Source organism: Lacerta agilis, chromosome 2, assembly GCF_009819535.1.
Source record: "Lacerta agilis isolate rLacAgi1 chromosome 2, rLacAgi1.pri, whole genome shotgun sequence".
NCBI classification, from domain to species: domain Eukaryota; kingdom Metazoa; phylum Chordata; class Lepidosauria; order Squamata; family Lacertidae; genus Lacerta; species Lacerta agilis.
This window is the reverse complement of record NC_046313.1, coordinates 30,162,923-30,190,314: the sequence shown is the minus strand read 5'-3', so window position 1 is coordinate 30,190,314 and position 27,392 is coordinate 30,162,923. Positions and strand designations below refer to the sequence as shown.

The following is a 27,392-nucleotide window of genomic DNA, read 5'->3' as shown; positions in this document are numbered from 1 at the left end:
TATTACTAATTATTATATTATACAGCACAGTCCTATGCTTATGCAGAAGCAAATCCCATTGTGTGCAATGGTGTTTACAATTTGGTTAGTGTGTATTTATTATTTCCGCTTTCAACTGCCTGAGACAGCTTAAGTCATGGCTAGCCAAGGGCATGCCCTCCAGACATTATTGGACTACAACTCCATGCCTATTGGCCATGCTGGCTGGGGCTTGATGGAAGTTGAATTCCCACAACACCTGGAACACATTGCATTATCTACCCTGGACTTAAGCTGTTGGAGCATTGAAAGCTGTAAAATATACAAACGGGTTTGGCTCCAGTCCAGGCTACTTGTGGATGGAACTCGAACCACAAGGTCCTCTGCTGGAGGAAAAAGTGGGAAGTGGTTTTTTCCCCCTTCCCCACCTGCTCATGTTCTCTGAATAGCTGGTTCAGAGGTTCAGTCCCTCTTTAACAGCATGGGATGTGATGCTGGGGACTCCAGTGAAGATTGGCAAGAATCACCTTCCCACCTTCATCTAACAGTACCTTTGCACTGGCACATGTGCCAAATGAACAGGTACCGAAAGGTTTATCTGCTGAGAGGTTCATTCATGTTGGTGACCAGTGCTTTTTTTCTGGGGGTACTCAAGGGTACACAGTATCAGCACTTTTTTTTTTTTAAAGAAAAGTACTGGTTAAAAGTGTGGCACTTACTGTAACATCTTGATGGTTGATGCCAGCACCTTTTTTCTAGAAGAAAAGCACTTCTGGTGACCATTCAATAAAACAGGACTAGGGAACTTGTAGTTCAGCCAGTGTTTGAAACTCCCATTGTTCTAGGTGTATTCTGTGACAGGGAATTTCATTAGTGCAAGCAGTTTCTGAGCTCTGGGCGCAGTACTGCACCGAAGATTTCAGAATAAAACTGCAGAGTGTAAGGAAAGGAGGACCTTTTTCTGCCTCCCTATTTCCAGCTACTCTCTGAAGACTGGAGAAGAGACCCTCTTATGAATATTAGGGGGGTGGGCAGGGGAAGGAGTAGACCATGTGAAAAATGAACATACAGTATAACATTTTAGCTGCAGTTCATTCATTTTCAGCTTTGTATTCTTGTTATAAAAAAGCACGCCTAGCCATTCCGTTGTTGCACCCATAACCTAGGTTTATGGTGCCATTTAGCTCCTAGCTTTCATATCTTAGTTTCTAACACTGCCAGCAAGTTATGGAGGGCCACAATTCCCATCATTCTTGACTATTAGCTAGGCTGAATGGGGCTGATGGGATTTGGAGTCTAGCAACATCTGAAGGGCCATTGGAGGGTAAGGATCATATGAATTGCACATCCAGACATCTAATAAGAAAGTTGCATGTGCTACTCATGAAGACACCATGTTCCTAAAGTTTACTTCCCACCCACAGTTTAATGCGTTCTGTACTTTGGTCTGTATTGTTGTGACAATATACTGAGGCAATTATCACTTTTATAATTTGGACATTTATCTACACACCCTTTGTCCCATAAGGCTTGATGCTTTCTATGTCTCTTTAGGTTAGAGCACTAAGCAATAGTTGTCAGCTGTCTTAATCCCAAAATTGTGCCAAACTTTTAGGTTCTCCAGAATTCTTCATGTAATATATTATTACATGCCACCCGAATCTCTGAGCAGTGCGAGATTCCAGGCACTTACCTAAGGTCTGGTTTCCTTGGTATGAGGGACAGCAGAGACTGTGGTGTTTTTAGGATATATGGTTTATTTACACATATATACAACATGAGCTTAAGGTGGAAGGACTCACAGTATTAACACCCCAAAATATCTTGCTTATCCTATAGTCACAGCTTTGGATTCCAGCATAAAACCAATCATCCCTCTGTCTCTCTAGCTTCTGCCTGCTTCTAGCTGAACTCTCTCACACTGTTGGCTATGTTCCTTCCAGCTACCTGCCAGGAGCTGGGCTCCTCCTTGCAACCCAGCTCATTTTTTTGGGGGGGTGCTGATTATGGTGCTTAACTAGAGTAGATTTAACCCTTGCTGGATTCAGGACTCCAAGAAGTAGAAGGGCCTCAAAGCCTTATGCAGACTAACCCCCCCCCAAAAAAGTAACAATTTTACACAAAGCAAGAGGGAAGGGAAATGAGGAGAAATTAATAAAACAAAAATAAATAAGTACAAAAATTAGGCTAGAAGTTGTAGCCTTGAGGTCAGCTTGTAGACTATGTCCCAAAATGGAGATTGCAGGCTGAATGTGTCCCAGGAGATACAGCTATTAGGTTGTGTCTTGCCTCTTCCCCTTTGTTATTTTGAACTTCTCTTTTCATGTGTGCCTCATGATATAATGAGCTTTCCAGTATTTTAATAAAGGCTTCCACCTTTAGGCAGAGACACAATGCGTAAACAAACATGTTTTATCTTAAGCGGAACGGAGCTGGGCGGGCCAATCCTGCTCAACATGCAACCCTGGAAAAGCTGCTTGGCTTCAGTTTGTGCAGGGTGCTTTTGCTGAACGTGGAATACTGTACACTCTTCTAAGAGCTCTTAAGCTGAAAAAAAGGACAGGTGCTTTAATTATTTAGCTATTAATTCATGGACATATTTGTATACCACCCTCCCATGAAATATCAGGTCGGTGCACTTTAAGTTTAGCATGTTTCATTTTCTAACACTTCACTATGGAAACTATATAGAACTGTTCTTCATATCTATGAAATCAAATAATGGAATTTCTGATTCAAATTAAAAACAAACAGATCATGGTTGTTGTAACAGTCCGTGGACCCTGCTTAATGCAGCTTGAGTGTTGTCAGAGGGGAAAGAAGAATGCGCTTTACAGGCGGGGGGGGGGGCATGCAGCCCTATAGGGTGTTCTGGGATGCAGTATATGGTTGCTAGAACCCTGAGTAGGAGCGCCCCACATCTTGTTGAGGTAACTATAGGACTTCTCAAAAATTAATAGAAATTACAGCATAGGGCATGCTAGGTACTTTTGAACCCTTATGGCGGCCTGTCCAAAACACCACCCCACAAAAACCTAGGCAGAAGTGCCAACTTGAATAATATATGGGGGGCGGAGCGGAGGAGTCAGTCAGATTGTAGCTTTCTCCTCTCCCGAAACGCGAGAGGCTCCTTCTGCTTTCAAGCGAAGGCTGCGCGGAGAGAGAGAGCGGCGGGCGAAAGAACCGCTCGCTCGCCTTCCCAGCATCGCCGCCTCGCCGTCCTCCGCGCTGGGCGACCGAGTTCTTCTTCAGTGGCGCCTAAGGGGCTTCTTCGAAGGAACCCCTTTCTTTCTTTCTTTCTCGCCCGCCTCCACTTCCTTCCCGCTAACGAGGCTGCAGGAGGTGCAGCAGCCGGGCGGGCTGAGCGCCGGCAGCGCCGCCCCGTGTGCCTCCCATTCCCCCACCCCAGCTTCCACACTCCTCCTCGCTGCTCCCGGCCGGCCGGTGGCTCTTCCCCTGCCCGAGGGAGAGGCAACTGCAAGCGGCGGGGCTGAGGCGGGGGCGACGCCTTTGCTGGGAGAGGGGGCCCATGGCTTCTACCACCGGCCTGCTGAAGAGAGTCGCCAGGGAGGGTTGGGCAGTGCTGGTGGCTCGAACTGGCCTCCGGGGCATTCATCGTGTCAGGTACAGGGGGGGGGGGCAAAGGAACAGATGCTCGGGGGTGAACGGGGCACCCAAAGAAATGGGGGGGGGGCTGGAGGCCGGCGCGGGGTGGAGGTCGGGGAGCCGATAGAGTTTCACTTTCTTTCTTTTTAAGGGTCAAATAACGGGGTGGTATATTTAGAGTTCTTGCGCTCTCCCTCCTCCCGCGTGAGTTGCAGAGAAGAGGGTGACAGGAATGCAAAGGGTCTGCCAGGTCCGCCAGGGAAGGGTCGATTTGCGCTTGCCAGAGAAAAGTTGGGATGAAGGTATTTTGAGGACACGGGGTGGGCGGGAGTGGTGCGCTGCGGGGAGGGGAGGAAGTGGCGAGATATGTAGACATAAATTTGGGGGCGTTATGCCAAGAGGCCATTGATTCAGGCGTAGGTTAGTGCAGCAGAGTCTTGAGTGGAAGCAAAGCAGGTGAAGTGAAAAGAGTTCAGCGGAATCCGCATTTTCAAAAAAGATACTTTGGGCAGCCGGTCCAAACTTTTGGGGATTTTTTTGGTGTGGTCTTATGCAACACGTCCCTGGTGCAATAGTAGTGCTTTTGTAGTGGATTTATACCACATCGACACACACACACACACATTTTATATATATGGTTGTTCTGGGATGCTTCCCCAAGTTACTGTCCAGAAGGGCACTTATGCACTACAGCACAACAAAAGGGGGACAAAATAAAATTAGTAAGCCAGAACATTTGTGGTTTCAAAAGTTACAGGATTTCAGAGGAGGGTGACCAAGATAATGAAGGGTCTGGAAATCAAGCCTTATGAGGAACAGTTGAAGGAGTTGGGTATGTTTCGTTTAGTAAAGAGGAGACTGAGAGGTGATAGCCATCTTCAAATATCTTAAAGGGCTGTCATATGGAAGATGGAGCAAGCTTGATTTCTCCTGCTCTGGAGGCCAGTGGCCTCAAGTGACAAGAAAGGAGATTCTGACTAGACATCAGGAAGACCTTTTTGACAGTAATAGCTGTTCAACAATGAAACAGACTCCCAACAGGAGGTGGTGGACTCTCCTTACTTGGAAGTTTTAAAGCAGAGGTTGGATGGCCACCTGTCATGCATGATTTAGTTGAGATTCCTGCATTGCAGGGGGTTGGACTAGATGACCCTCAGGGTCCCTTCCAACTACACAATTTTATGATTCTATGTTATAAGGCAAACTGTTTAGGTACCATCCTTGTGTGTGTGTGTGTGTGTGTGTGTGTTTGAGAGGGGGGAACTGTCCTGCTCCCCCTCTTTCAGTGTTTTACTCTCCCCACCCTCTACAAAAATCCCTGTGGACACCTTTTTGCCTTGTGATTCAAACTACCATAGTCTTGGTGGGAAAGGAGCAGTCAGAGCACAAAAGGGCAGCATGATTTCAACTGGTGCACAAAAGAGAACACAAGTTGAGTGAATTTGAGTAATGTGACCCTTGCGTAATACATCTCCGTTCCCAGAGGGCCATCTGCACAACTGTGGATTTTCTTCCTTCCCCATCTGATTTCCATGGGGATGGTGTTGGAATATAGAGCTGAAACACTCACCTTGGATCAACTGGTATAAAGGATGGTTAGAACACTCAAGCTATGTTTGTGATGTCCCTGGGTTATATTTCAATGCCATGATTTCATCTGGATTTAATTACTTTTAAAAAAATGATGCCTCAAATAAATCCTGAACCACTTTTCTTGCAATCATCAAAGCTAGTTTTCATGGGAGACTCTTGTATTCCCGGGCTCAGCTGCCATCTTCTTATTGTAACGAGGTCTGAGTTTCTCATCACATCTTGCTTTTGCAGCCAGAGATTTAAAATGTACAACTATGCCTATGCAATGACTTTGGGGGTGGGACGAATGTGGCGGAATAATGCCTGCTGATGATTCAGGTTCATCATGGGTTAACCTATCACTCCCATGTTAGGTAGGTGTTCCCTGGGAGGCGGAGCTAGTTGGCATTCAAAAAGGAGGGGGAACAACCGTTGAAAGGCAGTTGGGGGTTGGCAGTTGGGTGTGGAGGGTTAGAGAGAGAAAAGGAGAGGTTAGGCTTTGGAGGATGTGAGGAAAGGTAATCACCATTACTAAAGGGATGCAGGAAATATTATAACGAGGCTGAATTACATGAGAAGAAGATTTGTACCAGTAATAACCCGAGACATCCATGTTTTCTAGTTACCTAATAAAGTTAAATGTGCTTAAACATTCGTTGACTCTGGCAGTGTATCAGTACCTTAAGAGGTGTGACTAAGAGGAGAGAACAAAGCTTTCCTGTGGAAGAGGAAACTGTTTGCTTATTCTCCTGTCATACAGAGGGCTGGACAGTGAAGCCAAGTGAGCCACTTATTTGCCTAAATGGAAGGCAAACTGTGGTAGTTGGGAACCCTGGTAGGGAAATCCCATAGGTGGCAAGAGGTTTTCAAATGTAGAGCCCTGAGGTACCCCAGAGACAACTCCCGTATGAACACTGAAGGATTCATCCTCCTTGTCAGTGAAACCCAGGGAGTGTCTCTGTTGTGGAAGTATTGGGGGGGGGGAATAGGATACCTCACATGTGCTTTGGGGTCAGCAGTTTCACTAGAAAGTGAACTCTGCTGTCTTTACTAGTAAGTTTATCTGCTCAGAGGGTATCTCTGACTGTCAACCTACAAAGTAACTGATTCAGCACACCTTTTAAAGACATTTGCATTGTTGTTCTCCCAAGCTTTTGAGCTGAGCTGATAATGCAAATGTGAAGTACAGGGTCTAAACTAGCAAACTCTGCAGCCCAGCATTATGCTTCCAAGGGCTTGCTAATAAAATATCATAGTTAAATTATAAAATCATACACTCAAAAATCTGAGTGTATCATTACCCACAAATCTTGATTACCCTGCCCCCCATGTTGCAAATTGAGATGTATACATATTAGACATCAGTTCTTGCTTGGTTGGGTAGGATCTAGGTAGCTTTTAGTTTCAGACTCACATCCTTGGGGTTAGTAACCCTTGAAATACAACTTTTATTACCTATTTAAATTTCCTTGTTAATCCTACTGTTAAAGTGACAGGAACCCTGCTCTGTTTCACATTGTCTTGTCCTAAAGGCCAGGGGAACCAATGTAATGCTCTCTAGATATTGGAGACTCCAGGTTCCCAGAAAGCATGGCTGATGGCCAGGGATATCGGGAGTTGTAACTCAGAATAACAGAATGTAAAATACACAAATAATCAGGAAGAACAACTTTCTTCGTCTGTTTTCACCAGCTCCTTCTAAATCCCGCTTTATTTGCACTTTCCCTACTGTAAGAGTTTTGCCACTGTGCCAGGTCTAAACATTGCCAGTTACTAGCTGCTCCTTGGGATTTAAATCTCCATGGAAACTTCAGAAGAAGGGGAATGTCAGTCTTCTCATATTTGCTTAGTGCCCAGCCTTCAGAAGATGCTGCATCTCTTGCACAAAGAATCAGCAAACCCTGTGAGTTTTGCAGAGCCCCTGAAAGCCTCTTTTCCTTATTTGATAGAAGTAGTTTACTGCTTTGGGTGCTCCATACTGGGGTGCAAAGCAGCTTACATTTTTTATAGTGACAGTTCAATTATCCCCCTTTCATCTGCATCTCTGACAGCTAATTTCATGCTTTAAAAAGAACCTGGGAGTCTTGGAAGTTCCTGGCCAAGAACAGGATTTTTGGCCTTGGAAGAAATGAAGCTACTAGGGCAATTGAGTCAAAACACACATTAATCTTATAGCAGAAGTGAAAATTTTGTTTCCACAGAAGATCCTGATCAGATTCATAGGCTGTATTTGCATGCAGTGTTGCACTAGGTCAGTGCTATGTGGCGGGCCTTTGGGAGTGAAGTGTTGGGCTTGCAGGCTCCTCCCACTTACCTCACTTTCTCCCTTGAGGATGGGAGGAGGATTTCTGCAGATCTGAGTTTCACTTTGAAAGAATCTAATCTTAATGTTACATATACCAGTATGTGCAGATGGTCATGGTTTGCAACAGTCAACAGCTGTTCCTAAAGAAGGCAGCCATGTGACATTGAATTGGCCTGCTTTCATTAAAGTTAAAACAAAATCGAAAATTCTTTCTAGTAGCACCTTAGAGACCAACTGAGTTTATTCCTGGTATGAGCTTTCGTGTGCATGCACACTTCTTCAGATACACTGAAACAGAAGTCACCAGATCCTTAAATATAGTGGGGGAGTGGGGAGGGGTATTACTCAGAAGGGTGGTGGGAATGGGTGATAGGCTGATAAGTGTGGAAAACCTTCATTAAAGTTGTCAGTTCCTGGGCCAGCTTTCAGATTGGTGCAACAAACACCCATGAAACATACGAAGTAAAAATTATGCAGTAATTTTTAAAGAAATATTTATTTGGGGGGTGGGTTGCGTTGCTGGAAGAGGTATTTGTAGCCTGGGAATGTTGCTGGATGTGGCATTTTATCTGTTGGGCAAATGGCAACATATCAGTTCCTTTAATTTAAGTCAAGGAGCAATAATTGTGTGTGTGTATGTGTGTGTGTGTGTAGGTCCTTTCTATTTTTATTTATTAATTTTATTAATTTTACATCCTGCTTTTCCTCCCCAAGGAGTTTGACGAATTGATTTGCCAATTTTAGAGTACAGTATTTACTATATTTCTAGGCAGCAGTATTTCTAGGCAGCCTCTGGTCCTCCAGATGTCATTAGGCTACAACAGGAAGGGCCATAGCTCATCTGTTTTGAATGCAGAAGGTCCCAGGTTCAATCCCCAACATCTCTAGGTGGGGCTGGGAGAGACTCCCTGCCTGAAACCCTGGAGAGCTACTGCCATCATTGAGCTGGATGGACCCAATTGTCTGTCTCAGTAGAAAGCAGCGTCTTCTTCTGCTAACTCCATCATTCTTGACCATTGGTCATAGTGGTTGGGGCAAAGTGAGAACGTGCCACCCCACTGCCAATACTTCCTTTACCTGGTGGGTTCCAGCAACATTTGTGAAATTTCAGCAGCATCTCATGATATCTTGCCAGAAGCTAGCAGAAGGGGTAGCAGGGTGGGCAGGGTGCCCTTGAGGGTACCACCTCTCAGTTTTCTGCCACCTGAGGTGGCTGCCTCACTCTGCCTCATGGGCAGGCTGGCACTTTCAACAGCATTTGGAAGGCCATATGCTAGCTACCCCCTCTTCGAGGGCATGTAGTGACTGGTGAGATATGAGGTTGGTAGCTTCGAAATTTGGTGGTTTTGTTTGTGCGGATGGGTGTGCTATTGTACTAGCAAAAAACAGCTTCTTACCTTCAGCTTCTCCCAGTGTGTTTCCTGGGAACTGAAAACTCCTAAATTATAGGTCTGTTTTCCTACAAAATCTTACCAGCTCTATTTACATAACCTGCCCAGCAATTTCCCAATAAAAAAGGATAATCCTATTGAACATTTGCCTGCTGGTTTATACCTTTCTCTGTTTGTCCTCTCTTTTCTTGATCACCTCCATTCTGCCATAGCACCAATATTATGGCCTTGGCTTGAAATGTAATAAAAGTGGATAACCTGTGCAACTGCACGAAATGGAAGATTAGGAATATGAGGTTTTGCCCTTCTTTACTGCCCTAACCTTTCCCCACAATGAGTTCCATTGTAACAGGAATGATTCCCCTCTTTTCTGCATTTAAGACAGACATGACATTTTTTAGAGTAGTGGGACATTTTGGATGTGCATTCTGCTCTTTCAAAACGAACACACCTTTTCCCGCCCAGGTTTTCAGTTACTTTTCTGCAAGTTTTCAGAAAAAAAGCCCATGGTTGGATGTGCCAATTGGTGAATGGCTATGATGTCATTAAGACACTTCCTTCAATGGCCAGAAGTGTTTCCTAACTCTTTTAACACCCACCCACCCATCTATATCTATAGTTAAATAAGGTCAAACATAGAAATGAACAAATGTATTACTTGCATTTATTTATTTTGTTCAAAACTGCTCTTCAGTCATATGGAGAAGGGAAGGGTTGATGGCTGACCCAGCATCTCATGCAGTGAAATGTGGTTTGTCACACAAATTACAATGCTAGAAGGAAGCTGAACTCACACTGGAGGCGGGTAGACTTGAACCGGCAAGGGGAAGAGTTGCCATTTATTTATTCAGACATTCATTCATCTTAAACATTTATTTACCACCTCTCCTGAGTTTCTGAGATGATCTCTGTGGCTAATAACCATCAAAATTTAGAAGTATATGCATATAGTATAAAAATAAACAGAGCAGCAGAGAAAAGCATCGTTTGGCAGAGAAAAGGAGTAGCAGTTAAAAACCACAGTTCTGTAGAGGAATCCCCAATAAACCCAAAGGCCTAAGGACAGAATCCTAAACTGCAGATCTACAGTACCAGCAATGGGGGTACTCTTACATTGTGATGCAAAGCTATAGGATAGGAGCACGTGCTTTTGAGTTCTGTGAGCCCCTCTGTGTGTTGGTAGCATGTGGGTGTTGTTACTAGCACAGTCCCTGAGGCTATGGTAGGGTCACTGAGGAAATGGCTAGTGTTTTCCTTACGCTTTTCAATGTTCTGTGTTGTGATTTTCCCCCTCTCCTAGGTTGAGCTTGCATGAGATACTTACAGCTGTTATGCTGCTACTATGCTGCTAGATCTCCTCCCCGAGCATAAAACTAGATACATAAATAGTTTCCACTGTTTACAGACCTAGTATCTACCTTTAACTTAAACATGCATGTGGGGCCCATTTCTTTCTTTCTTTCTTTCTTTTTTACCTAGGTGGCAGTGCTACAGCTGCGCCCCATCTTGGATCAGGCTGAGACCTGGTAGGAGGTCCTGCCTGACCTACCAGCTGAAGGCCAGTAGGATTCTCTGTTGAACTAGGAATCAAATTATTCCATCCCTGGTTATACTTAAGGAACAGGGAAATAGTTCTGAGGAACACCAAGCAGGGAATAGAAACCCAGAACACCTGCCATTTTAGGTTATAATTTTTTTTAAAGTATTTTTTATTAAGGGTTTTCTTGATTTACAAAGGTATATGCAATGTCTCTCTCGTATTTTTTCCATGTAACATTTTTACACATCAGTTTCGTTTGTTGAGACATTAGGAAGAAAAGGGGGAGAGGGGTGGGCAGGATGGGGAGATGGGTGGGGTGGCGATGTTTCTACTTCACTTAATATATGTAGGGTTTAGGTTATAATTTTTAGTTCCACATTCAAAAAACATTTTTCTCCCCTGCAGACATTTTCAATGTGAAACCGTGATAAAGTTTGCAGCAGTAAATATTTCTGTGCACCACTGAAAGTTCTCCATGTGCTGTGATTAGCACACATAGGTTGATGATATTTCTTATGGTTTGTTTTTTCCTCCCTTTGGCTATATCAAAGAAGACCATGCACCCTAACACTTTCTTCTTCCGGCTGTGAACGACATTGCCCCTTGCAATTTCTGCATCTCATCTGTTCTCTTGACAGCTCTCTACAAACCGATGCACCCCCTGCCACACCTATAGCAAGCAAAAGCTATCTCCATGGGGTGACAGAAATTCCACTTCTTTCGAAAACTCTGGATCAGTGCCTGGAGGAGACAACTCACCGGTGTCCTGAGCGAGAAGCCTTGGTGTTCCCTCTAGAAGGGATTCGGAAGACGTTTGCGCAGTTCAGACAAGATGTAGGTGGCTCACGATTCCTTTGCTACTGAATCTAGGGATGCACACAATGTATTTAAAGCATTTAACCCTGCTCCTCAGCTAAAAACGGTTTCCAGAGTGGCTTAAAAAAATCAGCACTAAGACATATTGATAAGATAGCCTATACTTTAAAAGGTGTTTGAAGCAGTAGCTTCCAGATGACCCAAAATGGAAAGATATTTTTTTTGCCAATTAATTGTTATTGCTTTTCAGTTTTTTAAACAAATTGCCCTCAAATTAATTCAAGTTTAATACAAATTTAAAAGGCCCCACTGCCTTGATATTTCACTACCCACCCTTATTTACTGCTCAATATTGCATACATTTCCAAGTTATATTTCAAAAAATGTAACATATTTTAGCATTTTATCCTTATTTCCCCCCCTCCTTCTTTCAAAAATGCAAAGATTTAACAAAAAAACAGCTTATATGACTTTGTGGGCATAATTCAACATAGTGTAAGGAGATCATCCTGTCAGTGCAAGCATTTCTGTTGGCCCAACTGAACAATCTCCCCCTTTTTAGGGGTTCTCCTGACCCTCCTCCCCAAAAAGGAAAAAACTGAATACATGTAGCTGTAAATAATAAAAAAATACCTGTCAGAATAAAAGCTGTCTACAATACCAACAGCTGCATTTCTAAAGACTCTAGCATATCTGGAAGCTGCCTCTGCTGTCCAAAAAGACCTTTCCAAAATTCCAGATGTTTTGAGGGTTTGTTGACGGTGGTGAGAAGACCATTCTGCACATGGTCAAAGATAATAACCTTCATTTTTCACGGTTCTTAGAACTGAATTTTAGAACTGAATATGGCTTTTTGTTCAAGGTAAAGCTTTTTGTTCATGGAGAGCACAGAAAATCTCAAGTTGATCCATTTTAACCCTAAGCAATAACCGGAAACCTCATAACCCATATAATTGACAGTTACAATGTCTGGGGCACTGGGTCTGCCTGCCCTTGAGAGCAGTTTGGAATCTTCAGCTGTCCAGAATGTGCTAGCCTTCTTAGGTAACATTTGCTTTTTATGAGTTCTACTAGTTGCTAGTTTGTTGCAGAGTTAAATTCAAGACGTTGCCCCTCACCTCTAAAGCCCTTCTGGGCCACACAGATCCTTGAGCAAGCAACATTTTGTGTGTTCCATTCCATTCTTTGAGTTCTGAGGGTGAAAATCTCATGGTAGTTCCTGCAAAACCTTATTTCTCTGTAATCATTTACGAAAGTTGATGCAACAAATTCTGGAAAACGGTCCGTTGAAACATGCTGTCAATACCTTTTCTCCCATTTTTTTTAAATGTTGTAATGCCAGGTTCACCTGACCCTGTTTTAATTTCTCCTAACCTTTTATTGTTGTCGTGATTTTATGGGTACTTTATTTTTTCTTAAGCCGTAAGCTGATTTGAGAGCAGTTGCTGAAAAGCAAGTGTCTAAAGCTGCCTGGAAATAAATAAATAACAAGTATCCTAAAAGTAAGATGGACTTAATTGTTCCAGATGATGATCAAAGCTTGGATAAGTTTTCCAGAGTGGGACTGAGCAACTACTGAAAGCATCTGTCTGCAACGCTTTGAAGGTGATCTCATGCATGTTTACTCAGAAATTAGTCCCACTGTACTTTAGTGGGACTTAACTCCCTGTTAAATGCATGGGATTTTTGGGTGCAAGGCTCAAACTAGCTAAAGCTTTATAAGCTACCAGTATTTAGAACTGGGGCTGGGAAGCTGTGGCCCTCCTGATGTCGTGGAACTCCATTCCCCATCAGGCCTAGCAACTGTGGCCAATTGTTAGAGGGGCTGGGAATTATGGGCCAGCAACACCTGAAGTTAGGACATTAATGTTTTAATGCTGCTTGTAGAGCTTTTCATCACACATCAGTTAATCTCAGGTTGTTTTCACTCATTCTGCTGAGGGCCAATCGAACTGTGATGTAGAAGGGTGTGGATGCCTTCCTTCCCTCTTTCATTTTCCCCTACATGGGACCAGAGCCATGATAGTGTCAAGCTAATTTTCACCACTCCACAGCCCTCATCCGAATCCTTCCCTGCTCTCTTACTATTAGGAGGGGGAAGGATGCAGGCACAAACCCAGTGCCCATATGTTCTGGTCTCTGTGGCTTATAGTAGCTTTGAGTGACCTTTGTATGCTGTATCATACATAGTCCTGGTCAGGTACCAACGGGGCTGTTTCTAGTAAACAAAAAAAGACACAGGGAGCTTTATCATGAAGTTAAAATAACAATCCAGTACGAAATATGAAATAAAATAAACCAAAAGGAGGGGGAAGCTGTTTATTTGAATGACATCTGATGCCCTTTTAAAATGTGGTAGGTTTTTTTGGGGGGGGGCGTTATTGGGTTGCTGTTTTTATTTTGATTATGTACCGTATTTTGTGGTTTTATATTTTGGTTTTATTCTGTGAACCGTCCTGAGACCTCCGGGTATAGGGCAGTATATAAATTCAATAAATAATAATAAAAGTAATACCAAACAAACAGACAAACAAACAAACAAAAAACAAAATCCAGTATTCATAGCCATTACCTCTTAAAATAAAGTCCATTCTTAAGAGACACAGTGAATTAAATGGTAGAATTCAATGAGCTTTTAAATCAATTGGTGGCCCTCCAGAAAGGTGAATTTCCTTCAGAACATAGGTGTTTGGTCTGAATGCAACCAACACACCATCTTCTGATTATGAGGAAACTTGTTTGATGCTCTTTAACCATCTTGCCTTGGGAGATGAACATACCGGCTGCCACCGTATTCCTTCCCTTTAGCTTTTTAGATTCTTCTGTGTCGTCAGTGCACAGAGTGGAACGTTCATTTTACACACTCCATCGTTTCCTACCTGTCTAGCTCAATCTGCTGAGACTGGGGTTTTCTCTCTCTCCTATTCTCTAGGTTGAACAGGCAGCACAAGGACTTCTGGCCCTTGGTTTGAAAAAGGGTGACCGGCTGGGAATGTGGGGTCCCAACAAGTACGAATGGGTCCTAATGCAATTTGCCACGGCGCAAGCAGGAATCATCCTGGTAAGTTCCTCCTGCTTATGAACAGCTGAGAGGCTTGGTGGCTGGTTAAGGAAAAATCCAAGAAGTCCCTAGATGGAAGTCATTGTAGGGAAGAGAGCTTGTATATTTAAAGAACACGAGCTTGTATATTTAAAGAACACGAGCTTGTATATTTAAAGAACATTCACAATACCATTCGGTATTGACACAACTATACACACCTTTAAGGTTAGTGTATAAAAATGTTTGGATTTGTATTTTGGCAGAAAGTAGCTACTCTTACTGTATGATTGGGAATCATCTATCTTGTTTGGCTGAAGAATTTTTTAGAATTCAAAAGCTTTTTTTAAAAACCAAATATCCTTTGGTTTAATGAAAGTTGTATTTTATCTAAGACCAATTTCACGGATATACATTTGCATTTCATACTTCCTGCAGGTTTTGTGTTACTTCTGAACCCAAGTGTTCTTCCAGAAGAACATTTTTAGTTCTCTCCTCTCCTCCCCATTTGTTTTCTATAAGTTTACACATTTTGGAATGGCTTGTTTTACATGTTAAACAGGACCTGTCTTTTTAGTTGCTGTTAACAGGTATCATATTTTCACAGTTAGGTAACTGTGCTGCCATGCTTTTAAACCGCCCCCATGGATTCCACTGCAATACATGCTGCCACCTCAAAATAACGATATATGAGATAAAAGCAAATGGGGGTCCTCCTTTTTTGATATGGCCATGATTACATAACTGGAAATGTAGAGATGGACGTTTGCAACATATATTGCACAATTTAAAATCTAGTCTATTCATTTTTATCATGTCATCAGCCAGGGGTGCCAACTTGAATATAATATTGTCGGGGGGGGGGGAGGCTGAGGTAAGACCCGCCCTGCATAATCAGTCACAAGACACAGCACACACAGCATTTGAATGGCAATGCCCATCAACTTGGGGGGCCCCTGGCCTCTAGGAGTTGGCTCCTATGTCATCAGCACTTCCATTCCATTTAAAAAAAATAAATCTGAAAAGATGCTGACAAGGCTTGTGGAAGTGAAATAAACAAGATGAGTCTATTTGCATCGTGCCGGCAGAATGGAGAGTTCTTTCTCCTGCACTAGCTGGATTGTGGTGATATCGCACTGCATATTTTGTATTTGTTTTCTGTTTTGGTATTAGTGGAGTACAAGCCAGGAGATGCTTGCCTGGCAGGTGGTATATAAATATGATAAATAAATAAATAAATATTACATTGGGAAACAGTGGCACCTTGTTTTAGGAAATACTCTCGTGTTTCCACTAAGTAACAATTAATTAAAACGCAAGGGTGGTTTAGGCCCGGTTTGTATTCTTCGTTCTCTGAAACCGATACTAGGAGACCTCTGACCTCTCAACACATGCGATCACTATTTAGCAGTACATGGTTAAGAAGCTGTATCTCTGATTAATTTAATTCTCATCTCTTATCATTTCCAGGTGTCTGTGAACCCAGCATATCAATCCCAAGAGCTGGAGTTTGTGGTGAGAAAGGTACGACAAGGCCTGTTGTGGTCAGCACTGCTTGTTTACATCCCCAGCGCTTTCTGAAAACGCTTGAAGCTCTGGGAATGCATTGATTAAGTTAGCAGTTTGATTTGGAGGAAAGTACAGAAAAAGGCAGCCCAAACAATGATTTGGAAATGGCTAATGGGTTTAGAGCTTTTTGGTTTTGGAGGGAAAGTTGACAGAAGGGAATGGGAGTTGTACATTTTTTTATCATAATACTGACACATGTGGTTGTCGAATCAAGTTAATTGTCAGTTGATTGAGGGCAGGCACAAATGAAAAGTTCCCCCCAACAAATCAGAATGAACTGATGGATTTTCTTACTACTAGCTGAGATGACTTTTTAAAAAAAGTATAAGACAAATACCCAGATGCTAAAATTGAGCATTTATGTTCATGGACTGTATTTTCTTATAGCATCTTTATATCCCATGGTTCCTCCGAGGAGCTCACTGTGGCATACATGGTTTTTCCTTGTTTTGTTTTTGCTTCTCTCAACATTTGCTAATCAACATAGTCTCCCTCTATGGCAATTATCGCTGACTTAAGCCATTAAACTTTCTTATCCCTAATAATGAGGGATTAAAGCTATTAAGTGTCTTGTGAAAAAAATTAATCCTTGCCCAGATTAAGAGGCCTCTTGTACTTACCTTTCTGGTTTAGCTTTGGAGCTAAATCGTTAAAATACCATGAGAGGTGAAATACAAAAGCTGCAGTAGGTGATTCTACTTCTTGCTTTCTCTTGCTGTGGGAAAAAGTTTGGAAGCAGTAAGACAAGCTTATCTGGCACTAGTGGCCTTGCACAATGCTGTTTCAGCTTGCAAATGTTTTTCGCTTGTTCGTTTGCAGTTCCTACTGCTCCTATTTTTCCTATGTGTTTGTTTGTTTCCTTCCTTGTTGGCTGCCACTATGAGAACATCTTCTTAATGTTCTTATGAGTAACTTCCACTGAATTCAGGGGGATGTATTTTCAGTGCTCTCTCAAAGGATCAAGCTTTGAGGCTGCTAACTTGGAAATGAGTCTCATAAAGGACTGGCCCTGTGGTGGCAAAACTCTGCGTATACCTGCTTCAAACAGGCATATGGAAATGACCATCTGCCTGCATTTTGGGCACACATGCTGGATTTCCTTCATTCCAGAAGACATGATTGAGAGGATCTTGGTGTCCACAGGTCACCCATGGCATAGGTGCAGTTGTAAAGTCGAGGGTATAAAGATGCCACTGTATTATTAAAATTAGAAAAGAGTATCCCAGTGAGGTCTTAATAATTTAATTTATTGTTGCAATGCTGCTGGAACATACAGCAAGGCATTTTATTCTTTGTGTTAGCCGTTGTGAGGGTTTTTGGGTTGTTGTTTTTTACAATCAAGTGGTGTATCATTTTTAATAAGTAGATAGGAAGGGGCAGGGGTATGCAAAAGTTCACCTAGAGCAGTAAAAGACAGAACAAAAGCGCGCTGGCTGATGCTGAAAAGACTGCTGTGGTTCAGAACACCTGGAATGGCTGCTCTTTTGCACAGGCTGCCTTGTGTCCCATTTGCTTCATCCTTACGTGTGTCTCTCTAGGTTGGCTGCAAAGCACTGGTGTTCCCTACACAGTTCAAATCACAGAAGTACTATGAGATCTTGAAGCAAGTGTGCCCTGAGCTGGAACAATCTAATCCGGGAGCATTACAGAGCAAAAAGTAAGTGTTCACTGAGCATTTGCTCATTAGTCTCCCCCAAGCCTGATCTTAAACACTGTTTTCATATTGATAAAGTGCCCAGGTAAGTACCCACACAATCAATCAATCAATCAATCAATCAAAGGAGCCACAAGATCAAGAGCAGGAGGGGCTTTCAGATTTTCTATTACATTGGAGCACACCATAAGGGAAACACGATGATGAGTTTAAGGACCGTTTCAGCTCTTTCACTTTTTCACTCCTTGTGTCAGGGACTGGACTGAGGAGGAATGGTGGGGACCGCCCCCCCCCCGCCTTCTCCTGAACCTTCCTGAGAACAGGAGGACAGTATAGATTTAGAACAGTGGGTTGCAGAAGGGCATAGTTCAGAGGCTGCAGAGGGGAGAAGCTGGAAAATTTTGGAAGAGGAACAGCAGGAAGAAGAGGCACCAGGGGAGAGACAGCTGACAGACTCAGTGTCTTTGGAAAGCATTCCTGACCCCCTCCCACCAGGACCAGGTGTGCATTGAGGGTAGTAGAACAGAGAGCTCAGAGGCAGAAAGCTCAGATGAGCCAACACAGGGGTGACGTAGTATAGGAGAGATGTAATGGGGTGGGACTTTACTTGAAGCAACACCATTTTTCGGGGGGAAAGACTGCATTCCTTCATCTCTTTTTGTGAATATTAATAAATTACATGGTAAGAACTTTTAATTGTTTCTCTGCTTCTTGGCTGTTACCATGGGGGGGATTGGATTCCCTGAAACCTGACACTTTGCCACATTCCTTAGGATAGGGAAGCTGTGGCTTTCCAGATGTTGTTGGACTCCCAACTCCCATCAGTCCCAGCCAGCAAAGCTAAAGTTCAGGGATGGTGAGGACTGCGGTCCAACAACATGTGGATGAACCCCTCTCTTCTGTCCCTTTGTAGCTGCCTGAGTCAATGAGAACCAGGACTATGTGAAGCTCTCTACACTAAAGTCAAGCCATTGTCCCACTTTACTCACCATGATTTTGTGACTGGCACTCCAAGTTCTCAGGCTGACATCCAGTAAAAGGATTTCAAGTAGCAGGAAAGATGTACCAAACAGTTATTATGGGCCCTCCTTGAGAGCAGCCTGAATACTCACAAGCTGTATTTACGCACATTCCCAATTTTCTATTGACCCCCTTTGATTTTTTAGATGTTTCGAAACCACTTAAAATATATACCTGATTTGCAAAAAAATGCCTGACAAAACTTAATGAACAGTAATAAGTTCATTTTCTGCAACAATACTTTTTGTTCGTGCAGTAACATTGAAGAATACAAGGGTCAAAGGACCACCATTGACCATGCAGTGTAGTTATACCTTCTCATACATATGTATAATTAATAGATTAGTTCATTTATTGCAATGGTTTGCCAGTGCCAGACCTTGAAAAGCCTCTCCTCTGTTCCTTTGGGAAAAGGGACATAGTTCAGCACTTAAAGCACCTGCTTTGCATGCAGAAGGTTCCAAGTTCAACGGCATCTCCAGGTAGGGCTCAGAAAAGCTCCCTACCTGAAACCCTGGAGAGCTGCTGCCAGTCAGTGTAGACAAGACTGAGCTAGATGGACCAGTGGCCTGGCTCAATATCAGGCAGTTTCCTGTGCCCTTTTCTCCACCCCACCTCCCAAGTATTCTGCCAGCAGGATCCGTATCTGCCGGAGTCCTGTGGCTTTTATGCATATATGGTGTCATAAAGCCAAGTGGAATTACTGGCAGACTTAGTGGAACATGATCTTCATAACAGAATCCAGGCCAAGCCGCTTTTTGTGTAACCTTTATTGCTGGAACAGAAAATGTGATTTGCTGTGAAATGGGCAGCTCCTGCCAAGGAAGGTTGAGGGGACAATCTGCGTGTGCCTGATGCATAGGCATTTGGCATGGGTGACCTTTGGAACCACAGCCAGTGTGTTAAAAACTATTTCTCAGTCTCCAAACATTCATGGAAAGATAAGAGACCCGCCAACCCCACATAGTCCGTTCCGGTCTCTTATCTGTGGATCCAAACTGCTGCCAACTCCACATTTAGAATATCCTAAAATTCTTTAGCAAGGTCTCTTCAGCACAAAACCACCGTGGCACTGTGTTTATACCATATGAGTCAATTTTGTTGTTGTTGTTCAGTCGTTCAGTCGTGTCCGACTCTTCGTGACCCCATGGACCAGAGCACGCCAGGCACACCTATCCTTCACTGCCTCTCGCAGTTTGGCCAAACTCATGTTAGTAGCTTCGAGAACACTGTCCAACCATCTCATCCTCTGTCGTCCCCTTCTCCTTGTGCCCTCCATCTTTCCCAACATCAGGGTCTTTTCTAGGGAGTCTTCTCTTCTCATGAGGTGGCCAAAGTACTGGAGCCTCAACTTCAGGATCTGTCCTTCTAGTGAGTACTCAGGGCTGATTTCTTTGAGAATGGATAGGTTTGATCTTTTTGCAGTCCATGGGACTCTCAAGAGTCTCCTCCAGCACCATAATTCAAAAGCATCAATTCTACGGCGATCAGCCTTCTTTATGGTCCAGCTCTCACTTCCGTACATTACTACTGGGAAAACCATAGCTTTAACTATACGGACCTTTGTCGGCAAGGTGATGTCTTTGCTTTTTAAGATGCTGTCTAGGTTTGTCATTGCTTTTCTCCCAAGAAGCAGGCGTCTTCTAATTTCGTGACTGCTGTCACCATCTGCAGTGATCATGGAACCCAAGAAAGTGAAATCTCTCACTGCCTCCATTTCTTCCCCTTCTATTTGCCAGGAGGTGATGGGACCAGTGGCCATGATCTTAGTTTTTTTGATGTTGAGCTTCAGACCATATTTTTCGCTCTCTTCTTTCACCCTCATTAAAAGGTTCTTTAATTCTTCCTCACTTTCTGCCATCAAGGTAGTATCATCAGCATATCTGAGGTTGTTGATATTTTTTCTGGCAATCTTAATTCCGGTTGGGGATTCATCAAGTCCAGCCTTTCGCATGATGAATTCTGCATATAAGTTAAATAAGCAGGGAGACAATATACAGCCTTGTCGTACTCCTTCATGGATCACTGCCTTGTTGTGGCGAAGGGGCTTGAATTACTCAGGGAAGCTATGGACAGGTCAAGATGGACAGGTCATAGTGGAGAGTTTGGACCAAACGTGATCCACCTGGAGAAGGAACTGGCAAGCCGCTCCAGTATCCCTGCCAAGAAAACTCCATGAGTCAATTGTGGAACCTCAATAATGAAAATATTATGAAATTACTAAACCATCAATTTGTTGTTGTTGGGTTTTTTTTGGTCAGCACAGCAGCCATGGGTGGAATTGAAACCCAGTTAAATTTAGAGGGATTGTATAAAACTGTTCAGATTATTCATTCATTAAACATCAAGAGTCCATTCATGAATTCCTATTCCAATCTTCCTTCTCAGCTTCTGGGGGTAGGGAAAAAAATTGGTCCATATACTGTATTTGGAGCTCATTCCCTGAACTTGTGCTTGTACCATGGCAAACTATACTCCGTTTTCCCCTGTTAATGAGCACACTTTCCTTTTTCTGTATCAGTTTACCAGAGCTTTCTGTTGTAATCACCTTGGACTCCAAGTTGCCTGGTGCATTCTTAATGAACGATGTGATGCAGGCTGGAGACAGCAGCCACAAGAAGCAACTAGAGGAAATACAGAAGACGCTGGACTGCAAAGAACCTGTCAACATCCAGTTCACTTCAGTGGGTACCAAACAGGGGCGTCGCTGGGGAGGGGCGGTGGGGGCGGTACGCCCCCAGTGACAGGGTGAGCAGCGGCGGGTGGGGGTGACAAGCGGCGGCCCCTCCCGCCACTCCCACGCGCCGCCGCTCCCTCCGTCACCCCGGGAGCAGCAGCACACGGATGGGGTGCTTCTGCCGCTTTTTTTCGGCGGGGGGGGGGCCGACCAGCGAGGTGGGGGTCACGCTTGTCACCCCCTCCTCGCTGGTCACCCCCCCGCCGAAAAAAACCGCGGGGGGGGGGGCGGGGAAAGCCTGGAAAGGAAGCAGAGCAGGCGCGTTTAAGCGCCGCTCTGCTTCTTTTTCCGCTTTCCGCCGCTTTTTTTCGGCGGGGGGGGGGGGGCGACCAGCGAGGTGGGGGTCACGCTTGTCACCCCCCCGCCGAAAAAAAGCCTCGGAAAGGGGGAAATCCCCCCTTTCTGTATACACGTGCGTCGTGACGTCATGATGACGTCACGGCGCGCGCGTCGTGCCCCTCCCCCAGGGGGTGCCTCTGCGCTGCCGCCGCCCCCAGCAGCGCAGAGGCTAGCGACGCCACTGGTACCAAATGTGCATTTTCTGGTGTTCAAATAATGCAGCCCGCAATGGTCAGAAAACAGGAATATTCTGTACCAAATAAGCCAAGATCTGAAGCTTAGAATCACTTGTACAGAAATGTCTGCCTACACTTGCAGGAATTTATTTTCTGGGGATTGTGAAAAATAATGTTTTTTTGGGGGGAATCCAAAGTATTTTGATAATACCTGATAGAAAACAAGGAAAAGCTAGTGTGTATGGTAGTACTGTATTAAGATCAAAAGGATTAGTAACTATGAGAAGGAAGAAATGACATAGAAGTTCTAGCTTCCTGACCACATCCAGTGCCTGTCCAAATTTCCATTTCCTTTCTAAATTTGCATGGGTTAGAATAACATAAGAAACCTGCTTGATGAGACCATCTAGTCTAGCATCCTGTTTTCTCACGGATGAAGCATATGACGGCTGGCCAGCCGGCAGGTAGATAGGCAAAGTATATTTTACTTACCATCACACTTTAGAGCAGAGATGGGGAACAAACAGCCCTCCAGATATTGTTGGACTCCCAACTCCCACCAGCCCCAGCCACCATGCGCAATGGCCAGGGATGATGGGTGTTGTAGTCCAACAACATCTAGGGACCCAAGATCGAGGAAGGCTGTTCTAGGCCACAAATGGGGAAGCTAGTGTGTTCAAGATGTTGTTGGACTACAACATCCATCATCTCTGGCCATTGCTCATGCTGGCTGGGGCTGGTGGGAGTTGGAAGTTTCTACTCAGCATGGCTAGTGGATGATGGGAGTTGTAGTTCAAGAAATTCAGGTGACTTAAGGTTGAGAAAGTCTGGTCTAGAGACTTCTAGCTGGCAGAAATTTCCCAAGTATCTTTCTTTAGAGTCGAAAAGTAAAATATAGGCAAAAAACTGTATTGCAGCTTATCATTCATTCCAGCTACATTGGGTTTCCTGTGCCTCTGAAGCCCCAGAAATTAAGGTTGGAGACCCACCAGATCCCAACCCTGAGGAACTTCCAGAAGTTTCACAAAGTCTTCCTGAGGTGGCTTTGTGAAAACAGGATTGAAATATACTTGGAGTTCAGCATGGATTTCATGCTCTTTATTCAGCTCATAGTAGCGAGGAATGGCAGTTTCCCCAAAACATCTGCTTTATATACATTATTTACACAATGGACCCCACGTGATTGGCTATTTCCAGGATACTCCTGTATACCAATCAGGTTGCGGATTCACTTCCACCTGGAGCTGGATTGGGTGGCTCCGGCGGACCAATCAGACTGCTGCATTCTGGATCCTATTGTTCTAGGACCAATCAGACTGCTGCATTCTGAATCCTATTGTTCTAGGACCAGACTGCTGCATTTTGGATCCTATTCAACTCAGTACATAACAAGGACTGGTGGGCCCACACTGAATTTTGTTTGCCTGTGCCCCTCTTCTGCTTGTTTATTTCCTCTCTTCTGCTCCTTTATTTCCTCTCCTTCCTGGGACATGTATCTCATGTCCCCTACCCTTTCCCTTCTACAATTCCACCATACCCATTTCTTCTCTGAGAATTATACTGCCTCTCACTCTTTTTCAACCAGCTATTCCCCCCTCCCCCTTATTCTGTGTATTTCTATCCAGGGCAGGTTTCCTGTCTATCTGAAATCCGGGTGAGTCCTGGATTACTCATAGCTGGGGTTTTATTATAGTACAGCGGTGGCTAACATGTGGCTTCTCCAGATAATGTTGGACTACAACTCCCATCATCCATCACCATTCTCCATGCTGGCCAGAGTTGAAGGGAGTTGTTGTTCAGCAACATCTGGGGGACCACAGGCTGCCCATCCATTTCAGCAATTTATGTATTGCGTCTGAAGTGTTGTAATTAACCCATGACTGTGGGATAGGGTGAGGTGTAAACAAGCTAGTAAAACATCTCTTTCCTCCAGGGAACAACAGGAAGCCCCAAAGGAGCTACCCTTTCTCACCACAACATTGTGAACAATGCATTCCTCATTGGATTAAGACTGGGAGTTCAAGATGGGGTGAGTCATCTCAGTCTATTGGTTAATGTTGAGCATGCAAACACTAACTGTATGGAGCAAAATTGTGTCCCTAAGTAATGAGTGAGGGCTATTTGGGGGGGGGTGATGGAGGTAATGTAGAATTATATGTCATTGTGCCTCTTAGTTTCTCAGCTTTTCAGATACACTTTTCAAGGTCTTTGCTAGAAATTTAATGACTAGTAACTTCATTTTTAAAAAAAGGTGCAAGGATCAATACTGTGCATTTGCCACCAGATTCTCAATTTCTAGGCTCCCTGTTTATATACCGTACTTAACCTGAATGTGGCACATTCATATCCTGTATTAGTTAGAGATTATCTAATTCTATGTGAATGTTCTAGTCTAAGAGTGGATATTACTTGATGGTTAGAAATTTTAAAGCTACATACACTGTTCTCACAGTCACACATTGTCCCACCCATGCAAATCTCCAACCCCAGGCTTCCTGCTGGCATTCCTCTGGTCTCTGTGACAATGAACTGTAAGCAAAGTTAGAGCCAGCACTGGAAGGCAAGTCTACCGCTGTCTTTGTTTGCCTTGACCCTAGAATGCCCGCTGCTGCCTCCCTGTCCCTCTCTACCACTGCCTGGGGTCTGTGGCAGGCTGCGTGGTGATGGCTATTCATGGCGTCTGTCTTGTCTTCCCGTCTCTAAGCTTTGATGCAAAAGCAGCACTGAAGGCCCTGGACCATGAAAAGTAAGAGTCTGGCTTAAGCTTAGTTCTAGGAAGAGTTAGCTGTCTATTAATACAGGCCATACTGGGGTGTATGGGATGTTAGGGGAAGAGTAGCACGTCTGGCGGGGGTCGTGTTGTGCTCCTTCAGGGGAGGTTTGTCCATCTTTGGTCCCCACCCTGCACATAGCTTGCACCTGTGACTCCTAGAAGCTGTCAGCATGGGACAGCAGCCACACCCTGGGAAATGGCTTCGACTGGCTGGCTAAGCCAGGTGAGGGTAGCCAATGAGTCTCAAACTCTTGATGAGTTAGGGACTTCTCTTGCATTGAAAGATGAGATCCGGTGGACTGACCAATAGTGGCTCCAACATTCAAGAAGACCGTTTCTGCACATGGTGTAGAGGGAAGCGAGGGAACGTTATTGGGAGAACACAATGCGCACTAAACATTACAATACGCTGCCTTCTTCAGGAGCGAAGAGATTGTGGCAATTCATTTATGTTGCTCTGAAGGAATCACTATAATTGAAACGGATATATTTTTGCCTCTGAAGAAAGTACAGTGGTACCTCGGGTTACATACACTTCAGGTTACATACGCGCTAACCCAGAAATAACGCTTCAGGTTAAGAACTTTGCTTCAGGATAAGAACAGAAATCGTGCTCTGGCAGCACAGCAACAGCGGGAGGCCCCATTAGTTAAAGTGGTGCTTCAGGTTAAGGACAGTTTCAGGTTAAGAACGGGCCTCCGGAACGAATTAAGTACGTAACCAGAGGTACCACTGTATATGCAGAAACAGACTGGGCATGTTTGTATTTCACAACAGAATTCCTCCACTTCCAGCATCATTTTGAGTTTTTTTACCCCAATTGGGTAGGTGGGTGAGAGTTATTAGAGCGAGTGCCCCCCCTGATTTTTTTTGGGGGGGGCACTTTCATATTTCACAAAAATCTGCTTTTTTGCTTTGCGATGACTAAACACTTCACAGCTTGGTGTTGGTTTCATAATGTTGGAAACCCCAATGCCAGGTGGTTGAGGATTTTTCAGGCGCTTCTGGTACCCTGTGAAGCTGGGGAGCCATCTTTCATGTGGAGTTAGGCAATGGGGGATATGCATGCATACAGCGTTTGTGCACATTTTGTTTTCTTTGCATTGGGAAAAGAATTTCCCATGGTTACAAGGAAAGGATGCTTAAGCTTAGAGATAAAGACGAACTTGAGCTTTCATACCTGCTGTCCGAATCAGGTGGAGGAGGCCATGTTCCTGCCTTCGTTTTAGCAACCTGCAATTCTTTGTCTTTATTTGAAGATGTACCCATGTTCTCGGCACTCCAACCATGTTCATAGATATGCTAGCTCAGCCTGACTTTGCCAGCTACAACCTTTCAGCTCTTCGGGGCGGTAAGTATAAGAACCCAAATGTAAGCATGTTTAAATTAGGCTTATCAGCCCCACATTTTTTTTAAATGCTAATGGATGTCTTTTAAATACAAACTTTAAACAGAATCAAATGTATTTGCATCAATTTGCATATACCACACAACCTTTTAAAGGTACTGAAATAAGTGTTAGATAGCTTGCAATCTACTTTCAAAATATGCTGTTATATTGGTTACAACAAAATGTTGTCTTTAATATTTTATTTTTACTGTATGTTATTTTACAGTAACATACAGTAACATGCTTTTTAAAAAGCATGCCTTTAATTCACCATTTAATCATTTCAGGTTTGCCCTCATCTGTTAAAATTAACCCCAGTCAGCATAAGTTCTTAATTATTTGACCAAAGCTTGCAGCTCTTGTTTAAACCAATTTCCTCAAAAAATGAGCCAGCTTGTCTCCATTTTTAAAGAGGAATTGGCTCATTTCTAGGTGAATTGGGGGGGGGGGAGGCGCTACTGCTGTTGCTGGTTGATCTTGCCCATTCCTTCACCAAACTAAAATATTTTGAGGTAAGTAATCTCATGGGTTTGGTCCTGCAGCACAGACATACACCTAGGGACCATTCCTCCCTTCAACTTGGTGACACTTTCAAGAGCAGCAAAATGTGAATAAAAATTATTGGAGTATATTAGTGAACCACTAAATCATGTTATGTTTATTCTCATGCATGAGCAATCCATCCAGCACACCTTCCTTCTTATTGCATAATAATCTGAAAGTTTGTGTTGGTTTTTTGCTATTTCTGTTACAGAAATAGCACAAGGTAGACAATACATTCGTTTTCGATTTTTTTAAAAAATTCTGCATCTACCAGTGTGTGGCAGCAGAGGCCAGGCAGACTGCAAATATTGAATGGAAGGAATCCCAAACCAAGTATCTGCAAATAAAAATACAAGTATGGAATTACACTGTTTGGATTCACACGAACTATACTCACATGCTTTGCTGCTGTCTGCCCTATCAAAATCTTGGCTGATTTGCGAAGCGTCAGGGTTAATAAGGGAATAATAATAATAATAATAATAATAATAATAATAATAATAATAATAATAATGTATGCAGTCGTTGTCATGACTTGCTTTGTAAATTTGCAGTGTCCTTTAGGCAACTTCTCAAGGTATGCATTTTTGTCTTTCAGGAGTCATTGCAGGTTCGACAGTTCCTCCTGAGGTCATGAAGAAGATCATCAACAACATGAACATGCGGGAGATAGTGGTGAGTCACTCTTAATCTTTGGGTTGTGAACTTTCCTCTGTTGCAGGAGTGGGCAGCCTCTGTGTCTGACCTTTGGAGACTCTGCCCCAGCCATCCCATCTCCTGGCCACACCTATCGCTGTCACCCTCGCTCTACATCCTCCTGGAATGCTTTTGCCTAACTGGGATGCCTTCTGGGACCTTGATAATACCTCTTGACTGCCTGCATGGAGAGATGGTTGGTGCAGAAGCCTCTGTTTTGTTGCATGGGTGGGATGTATCCTGCTG

The 27,392-nt window shown here is 43.7% G+C and overlaps 1 protein-coding gene across 2 annotated transcripts in view; it reads left to right on the top strand.

Annotated features, from left to right (window-relative positions):
- The first annotated feature begins 3,408 nt into the window (after positions 1 to 3,408).
- The window catches only part of ACSF2 (acyl-CoA synthetase family member 2), a 52,573-nt gene continuing 28,589 nt past the window's right edge, over positions 3,409 to 27,392 (top strand). The window contains exons 1-10 of one of the 2 annotated variants that reach the window (XM_033139225.1): positions 3,409 to 3,603; positions 11,032 to 11,227; positions 14,142 to 14,270; positions 15,720 to 15,773; positions 17,357 to 17,475; positions 21,014 to 21,176; positions 23,678 to 23,773; positions 24,342 to 24,490; positions 25,777 to 25,868; positions 27,049 to 27,125. In XM_033139225.1, the coding sequence (XP_032995116.1) occupies positions 3,509 to 3,603; positions 11,032 to 11,227; positions 14,142 to 14,270; positions 15,720 to 15,773; positions 17,357 to 17,475; positions 21,014 to 21,176; positions 23,678 to 23,773; positions 24,342 to 24,490; positions 25,777 to 25,868; positions 27,049 to 27,125 (1,170 nt within the window). In that variant the 5' untranslated portion in view covers positions 3,409 to 3,508. Of the gene's footprint in view, positions 3,604 to 11,031; positions 11,228 to 12,735; positions 12,815 to 14,141; positions 14,271 to 15,719; positions 15,774 to 17,356; positions 17,476 to 21,013; positions 21,177 to 23,677; positions 23,774 to 24,341; positions 24,491 to 25,776; positions 25,869 to 27,048; positions 27,126 to 27,392 lie in introns of those variants that run through there. The other variant, XM_033139227.1, reaches the window with a different exon arrangement.